The sequence below is a fragment of the Fusarium oxysporum genome, genomic scaffold, assembly GCF_000149955.1.
Source record: "Fusarium oxysporum f. sp. lycopersici 4287 supercont2.56 genomic scaffold, whole genome shotgun sequence".
Lineage (NCBI taxonomy): Eukaryota > Fungi > Ascomycota > Sordariomycetes > Hypocreales > Nectriaceae > Fusarium > Fusarium oxysporum.
In genome coordinates, this window is record NW_017264856.1 from 32,647 (window position 1) to 40,838 (window position 8,192).

At 45.3% G+C, this 8,192-nt stretch overlaps 3 protein-coding genes across 3 annotated transcripts; 2 read left to right on the plus strand and 1 right to left on the minus strand.

Moving 5' to 3' along the window:
* Positions 1-911: 911 nt before the first annotated feature.
* Positions 912-2,935, minus strand: FOXG_22878 (uncharacterized protein; the record flags this gene model as incomplete). The annotated part of the gene is made up of 4 exons (XM_018403300.1): positions 912-1,720; positions 1,766-1,956; positions 2,107-2,320; positions 2,380-2,935. 4 exons carry the CDS (start codon positions 2,933-2,935, stop codon positions 912-914), a joined length of 1,770 nt encoding a protein of 589 aa, XP_018258649.1.
* Positions 2,936-4,465: 1,530 nt separating this feature from the next.
* Positions 4,466-4,800, plus strand: FOXG_22879 (uncharacterized protein; the record flags this gene model as incomplete). The annotated part of the gene is made up of 2 exons (XM_018403301.1): positions 4,466-4,618; positions 4,702-4,800. 2 exons carry the CDS (start codon positions 4,466-4,468, stop codon positions 4,798-4,800), a joined length of 252 nt encoding a protein of 83 aa, XP_018258650.1.
* A 640-nt stretch (positions 4,801-5,440) lies between these two features.
* On the plus strand, positions 5,441-5,996 carry FOXG_17583 (uncharacterized protein; the record flags this gene model as incomplete). Its single annotated transcript, XM_018397592.1, has 3 exons — positions 5,441-5,458; positions 5,525-5,594; positions 5,710-5,996. The coding sequence occupies 3 exons, from the start codon at positions 5,441-5,443 to the stop codon at positions 5,994-5,996; spliced, it is 375 nt and encodes a 124-aa protein (XP_018258651.1).
* Between the last annotated feature and the right edge of the window lie 2,196 nt (positions 5,997-8,192).

The window sequence follows — 8,192 nt, forward strand, 5'->3', positions numbered from 1 at the left end:
AGTAAAGGACTCTGGGACTATAGATGGAGCAATTTTAAAATCTGCCTCAGTTCAGTTAGTACAATTGATGAGTTCTTTACCAAGCCGGATTAAAACCGACCGCCGCAGTGACAGGGTTGTCCTTAGAAACCGGGCTGATAGCAATGCCATAATCTTCAGAAATGGCAGTAAGGATGGAATTTTAGTAGTTAGCATATCACAATGAAACTCGGACATCCGCTGTGGTAATATTATTGGTTCTCTTAAGAGAACTATTGGCAGAGTCAGAGGTACGAATATAATCAGAGAAAAGCATGAGAACTTCAACTTGTATGCATATATAAATCATCTCTGAAAGTGGGATGTTTACAGATATCGCCGATGATCATATCGCATTGACACTCTTAAGAAGTCAGCAAAGTAGTCGGGGAGAAGCAAGATGCCCAAATATAATAACTATGATTAGTTTATTGTGTGAGTTTCATTATCCTCAGCTCCTGGCAATTATTGTTTGCATTGGCTGGCCACCAAGATGAAATTGTATGGGAAATTTACTGGCGCTAGCACGATATGGGCCTGGCGACGATTAGAGTTCTGGGCGCTATACTAGTGGCATCCACCAAATACACCACTATCGATCCATGCGCTTTCCCAATATTCTTTCTGCTTAGCCATGCAATTTTTGCCGCCTTAGCTTCGTTCTCGCAGAACATCTCCGCTGCTCCGTCCCGGACCTCATCGTCATTATCCAGAACCGCCGAGCTGATGACCATATCAGCCTTGATTGGATCGAGTTGGTGGCGCAGCACCTCGGTGCCTTTCACCATCCTTCCTTTCCCAACCTCTGTGTTGTTTATTCACATTCATGCAAGCTGCTCTCGAAGCGGTGCGTGTTCTTGGGTGCCAGGTGTGCCTGGTATCATCAAATGATGTCACCCTGGGCTTTCCAACCGCCCGATAATGAACTCTTGTTCAGGTATTTCCTGGTCGAACTCCACGCGAGGTAAATTGACCGGAATTCCGTCGAAGTGAGTTTTCTTCGTGATTACTGTGGTAACGGGAACATATCTGTCCTTATTCACCCAGGTCCCTACCCCGGAACATTTGTACGCCATTCGCTGAAGCTGCAGCTTTCCGTCGAGAATCCATTGAAGCCTCCGGAACTGGTGCTCTGTGACCCAATTGTTATAAATACAATTGGTGACGGGCTCAAGAATGATGCTTATGATAATGACCATGCCTCCTACAACGAGAACCATAACGAGGGCAAGAACGCTAAAGGTCTTGTACCCTCCTGGGTTTGGTACTTTCATTGATCGGCAGAGATTCTGGGATTCAGACCTCTGCGGAACCTTCAGGGCAAAATTTTCCGTTAAGGGAGAAGTCGGACCGGTTGGATACTCAACAATGGCATACTGGAGTTCTATCAAACTGATCGCAAACCAGTTTTTGACTTCAGTATCCCATTGGTTGCTAGGAAGAAAACTTTGTATGGACTGAGCAACCTTTTCGCCTGCACGAAGCGCGCCTGCCCTTCTTCCCCCAAGTGAGGAACTGATACCTTCAGCACCATTTAGGGCCAGTATCAGTCTGGTTGTGGCAATCTGAGTGGGATTCAGCTTAATGGTGGAAATGTTGTCTCGTAATAGGACGGCTGCAGTTAACGGGGAGCATATAGGCGTTTGTCTCTTTGGATTACACACTTGATATTGATCAGTACAAGCCATGATGTTTACCAAATCTGTTACCAGTTAGCTCTAGCACTCTACCATTCGATAAGACTTACTGTCGGGTTGGCAGAATCTTTTTGAGATATGATTTGCATGAAATCCAAAAAATGGGTCGTCAATAGGGGTCATGGAGAACACAAAATTTGGAAGTAGCCACACGAGGGTGAGATTTTCATCTGGCAGGTAGGATTCCTGCGAGGGAAACCAACTTGAGGCCTTAATATCTCCACCATAATGACTCATCGAGCTGCCAATGAAGATGTTAGCAATATAGGAAAATACGAGTGACTGAAATTACCTCAACCCATATCTAATATCTAAGACGGCTAGGCACGAGTCATATTTAAAGGTAAATGGTGTTTAAGGAGCTGTGCTATTGCCAAGATAATATTGATACACGGGGTAGGCGGTATAGTTAGTGTAAGTCTCCTTTGTAAAATTTCGGACCACCTTAGAATCGACGACGGCGCATTTGGTTACCTTGCGGTAATAAATTCGGTTTTCCAGGGGCGCGTTAATACCCAGCTCGTAGTGAGAGTCGATGTATCCGCTGTCAAGTTCAAGCGTAGCCGAGCAGAAGCCATTCCCGAGAGCGCGGTACGCGTTTGCATCTTCGGTCCATGTAATTGTTTTTGAACAAACGAGTTACATTGTGCCGAGCTATCATTACTCTCATAACAACCTCGTGCGTGTGTGTCCGCAATGATGGTTTTGCTAAGTGATTTGCTTGAAAGGCCGGTTTCAGACGTGTTGTCAAATACTATCCCACAAGTTCCTGGCGCAATCAAAATGTGGCTTCCGGCAGATCTGGTAATGGCACATGAAAAGGGTCCAACCGTAGACCAAACGCAGAAGTTGGTAAGAGCAAGCAAAGCCCACGCCCGTGACCGAAGTATAGTCACCGAGAAGTCTCTTGGCCCCGTTTGTCGACGCCGCCATGGGAATGGAAGCGCCAGCAATTCTCGAGTAGCACCGATTGATGTGCCGGCATTGCGAAAGGTTGCCTGGTGCTGAAAGTGCAGTATATCAGTAATCTTGTCTGTTGCGTTCATCCAGTGAATATCAAGGGTCAGAATGCTCCAGAACTGGCTTCCAACAAGGACAAGGAATATAGATAGGGCAGCTACCAAGATTAAGCCATTTCGAGCAGTCAGGGTTATAGTTGCACCAGTGATTCGCCCATTGGAATAATCGACCCACATGCCAGTATACACGTTGACGTACATGGTGAGGAATATCGGAAAAGTTGGCTTAGAAGTTATGCCTGCTACTTAGGCGACATCCAGTGACGGTGTTAAGGTGGTGCTGTTAAGGATTTTCATTCTTTTCAATATCCCTCGACTACCAGAAATATAACTGAAGTATTCTATTTGCTAATAATAGAATCGGGCTCTGGGGGTGGCTATGGCGGGCACATGGTGACCTTCGCCCAGATGTGCAGCCCCCATTTGCACTTGGCTAACTAGCTACACCAATATTCTCAGCAGAACAGTAAGACATTCTTCAAAGCCATAAAGAACATACATGATTTTAAGCTGTAAATTATAGTGTAAATAAGGTGGCCTCACACATAAGTAGGACCTAAGTCGCAAATGCTGATACCTTTATATCACATCGGTCAGGACCTTTAGGATATGCCGAGGAAGATAAAAAAGACCATCAACGAGTGCAACTGCAAGATAACACATATTGAGGAGGAATTGGGTCTATTAAAGGCATAATAAGCTGTAAAGGAACCAATAGGCCACGCGCTGGCTCGATTTGACCCTAAACTGGTGTTTCCCAACATTAAAGAGATCGCGGCTACAAGAGATCAGGTTGTGAAGAACATGCAAAAGCTAATGAACGCGCAGCTCCTAAATCATATTAAAAAAAGCAAAAAGGTCATGTAATAGATAAAGAGCAGTTTTTCTCCAAGTTCACCAAAGTAAATTAAATTTAAAGCTATTTTCATAGTGCAACAATTAAATGTTGCCGACCATGCATTTCGGATATGATACTACGATGGGTGTGCGGACTCGGGGGTGTACCATGTGATGGTTAATTACGTTAGAGAGTGACAGCATTGAGAATTAAAAAAGTATCGGTGGCGGCGTATAAAATCCTCTCCCGCTCTTTATTTCATGACGTGAGACTGGCATGATCTCGATCTGACCGACGTCCCCATCACCTTTCCCTCTCCTTCCCATTTCGCCGATCGCTCGCTCCTCATGCCCAAGCCCGCATATCGGATTCCACCTTAATAGAAGACTCAAACCACGGCCTGCGGACCTTCGCCCAGCCCGTTAATATCGATTCCATACATGTTGCAGAAGAGGAAAAAAGGGACTGTGCGCAGACGGGATGGAGCGGAGGAGGCAGAGTGGGAGACTAACAAAGCAAGCTGCTCTTCGTGGCTTACCTGATGCCCCTCCGCGGAACCTAGAAGAAACCAGAGCACCCTTTAACCCCCGAGATGGATGGAATACATCACTTGGCGGAGATCATCCGAAGGGTGAAAGGCACAAGGCTTGGGCTGAGCAAGTCGAACGGCAGTAGGGTGTCATCAGCTCGTGTTGAATGTGACGGTCCAACTTGATAGCTAGAAGAAAGCGGCCTTTCAATATATTATATTTAACTATATAAGGACCTCGATGTCCCGCCTAGAAATCGAACCAATTATTCATCACCACTCAAGCATATAAGAAGCCTACAACACACTCTCACTCAATCTTTCTTTCCCAACTCTTCTTTAACGAAATCCACCAACCATCATCATGAAGCTCGCCGCTACAATCATTGCTGTAATGGCCACCTTCGCTGCTGCCCAGGCTGCTTCCGACGGCAACCTGGTTGGCTGCCAACCCGGAACCTACCGGTGCGCTGGCACCACCGGCTGGGAGGTGTGCAACACCCGTGCCGTGTTTGTTGTAAGTCATCCATTCAACACCCAACAAACTTTACACATCAAACTACCCCAAAAAGAGATATCTAACAAAACAACTCTACACAGAACGGTGGAACTTGCCCTCCCGATACCGTTTGCAAGTTCTTTAAACCTAGCAAGAGCCCCTACTGCGTCCCCCCCAAATTCGAATTCCCCAAGATGTAAAGTCATTCACTGGTCGTCTTATAAACGAGGGGGCTGCGAACTTTCATTCTTTCTCTCCAGCTTCCACTCTCACGGAGCCCTTTCTTCCAGGCAAGGATCCTTTTCTGCTTCTTTACCACTCGTTCACTCTAAGTTTTAATCCTCACTTTTGATAGTCATGCGGTAGATGCATTATGGAGCAGTTGATACGACGGAGCCAGGGAGAGGTTTTACGGGTACATAAGTTTTTTAATCATGTTTGCATGAGTTACGGTCCTTATTTACATTGTTTTACCATTTTATGAATCCCAAGGCTTTAGGGATGCCACAATACTGAGATAGGTAGCATGAACAGACGTTGCAATCTACCGCTAATACCCCAGCAATCTTGGTCTCACATGGCAATGAGAATAGTGAAACTAACAGTAAGCTAACATATTCATTCTGATCGGCACTTGATTAAAAAAGCCCACCTAAAGGTGGCTGTGTTCGACCAATAACACCGGATAGCTTGACAGACATTTGAGGGAAGCCGTCACCACATGTAAGCAAGAACACGGCTAAAAGAAGACGGTATGAAAGAGGCAGTAGAAGCCTATGTTTTGAACTCATCTCTCCAGGAGTACGTTCATACCAGGGCCTAATCTACAAAACGCCAACAATGACCCAGAGATGTGCGGTATGCCTAGTGATTAATCATCTAACATTCGCGCTTCCAGATCATGCTAACCCACTCAGACATCAGAGAGGTCAAAGGTCCCTCTCTGTATTGCTCAACATCAGCGCCGCTGGAGGTGAAGCCAGCAAAGCTGAGAGTTAGAATGAACCATGGTTGTGTGAAATCAAATAACACAAAGAGTCAGTGTCCAGATCACCCATCTCATGAAAGGCAATCTTGCCTTGAGCACAGTTGGGCTGATCACTCGGCAGTTTCCGTCTTCACCGAGATGGTCCTTGGTAGTATAGCCAGCTGTGAGAACAGACTTTTTCTCAATAGTCCGAGGCTCAAGGCAAGATTGTTCGGTCTCTTCGGTGTCCTCGACAGCAACGGCTGGTTTAGGGAACAGTTGCTGAGGAAGATTCAAGAAACAGATGTCAAGATCATGCTCCTCAAAAATGATGCCACCACTGTTCAGGATATCGATGACCTTGGCAGCGGCCTTATACAGTGCATCTTCGATTATCGGAACCCACTCAGAAAGCGATTAATGGTATAAATACTGCCACGACTAAAAGGACCCTTGAAGATATCAAATCAGATGCCACCAGTGTTTGTAATGGCAAGTCTAGGTGTATCCTCTCTGCCTTTAACGTATGATGATTTCCCGGGAAACCCTATCAGTCACGGCACGTAGGTTTAGGCATATGGAATTTGTATGGTCTACATACATTACCTTTTTTTTTTTTGCGCAATGTTGACGTCGTATTCATGCTATAAAAGTGAATGACCCTGCCGTGCCCCCGAAGTGGTGAGGGTTTATAGAGGTAGGACGTCACTAAGATGCAATATGAAGCAGCTCACGTAAGATTTAAAAGCCATCCATTTATGTGAAGAAGTAACTTGACATTCACTATTGGCTAAGGTTTCGTATTCATGCTGCATATATAAACGATGTTACGGTGGCTTAAAGATGGTTTAGGGAGCTAACAAATACGAATCACACTAGAATGGCTGCAAGCCCATTATATAATCATATTTCTCCTGACTCACATTTATACTCCCCTAAGGCGGTTTTGCATATTGGTTCAGATGCAGATGTTCTTAGTTACTATGAGAAGAGCTTACTCGCGTAACTTCCTGAGAAAAGACATAAGAGCATTATAGACTGGTTTTAGCATGATGTAACTATAAGAACGACATAAGGGAGGCGTAGAAAATATGTTTGATGTTTGCTAAAACAAGCACTTTTTAGGTGGTTTTTTGCATTACTGAAACTTGAAAAGCCCCCTTCAACCTCTGCACACCACAGCTTTACAGATTAAATAGGGCCGACCAAATTACCTTCTCCAGTATTAATGCCCAAAACTCGCCGCGTTTCGGCTTCCGGACCAATCACAGACTTTAGATTTCTACCCTGTTTAGGTGCTTATATAGTAATATTGAGGCTTGGGATGACCGGTTGTTCGGAGAAAAAAGGTTTTCTCTTTTTGAATACATTTCCCGAGCGCGACCCGGAGAATGCGGCGACCCGGCCAAGGTAGTGCTCTATAGTAATTTATATGGCAAGGTACAAAAGGCAGGGTTACTGATATAACAGGCGATAACCCGTCCAGGAGGCTGCTGACTAATGTTTAGGGTGGCGACCCAGTCAATATTTAGATTAATTATACAACAATTGATTTTGGACTGTAGGACTAGGGGAGGTACGATGAGCCCTTGTGCTTGTGCTGCTGATAATGAAATTATTAAGAATGCAGTCACTAAATGACCGATAATATAGCAAGGCATTATACCCAGCCAGCCAGCCAGCCAGTGTAACTTAGCTTCATTCAGTCTCCAAGCTTCACGTCATCACCAAGAGTGAGTCCCTTCTAGAAGTCAAGGTTCGGCGTCAGTCGAAACGATGATGAGCGCTAACTGTTGTTTAATGCCGAAAGCGCCGATTGCTCGGATGGTCGACTTGGGTAGGACGACGACGGGTTGGGAGACGGTGCCGATGGCAATCAGGGCGATGAGACTGATTGGAGTGACGGGTGCTGGGGGTGAAGCGATGAGTCGCTTATCTTGGGGTATGTTAGCGACGGCTGAAGCGACGCGTGTGCAAGGGCTGTTATATCTTTAAAACGGTCGATGGTGTCCCTTAATTGGCGGTCTAAGATAGGCACCGCTGTGGTGGGGATTAAGAGCCTCGATAAACTTGTCCTATAGCCTGAGGTGAATGATGAGTTTAGAAACGACGGCAATGAGGCTTACCTGTTCGCCAGCCGCGTCATAATCTCCTTGATAATAACATTTTTAATCACCTTAAGCAATTCTTCATGAACTTGTCCCTCCAGGATAAAATTAACAACCCCCTCAACCCTATCTATATCTTTATATAATTCTAAGAATAAGCAGTTATATATATTTAGTAAACTCCTTATTCTTCGAATTAAGCGCCGCAAAACGATGTTTTAGCGCGTCGTATTGCTCTTTAGAGCTTATCTATGCCTTTGACTAGTTCCTTGTTTTGCTGTTTCAGCTTCTCGTTCTTAGTCTCCAAGGCTTCGACTCGGCTTTGCACTTCCTTGATAGCGTGGAGTTTGGCCCAGAGAAGGGTAATATCGTCGAATTGAGTTTTGGTATCTTGGCAAGGATGTTTTTTACGGGGAAGTTTAATTAAGGGAGGCAGAGGCGGTGGACGGGATGTGGTTTTATTGTATAATGGTGGTGCGGCTGTGTTGCCTAAGGGCTTAATAAGTTTACCTCTAAT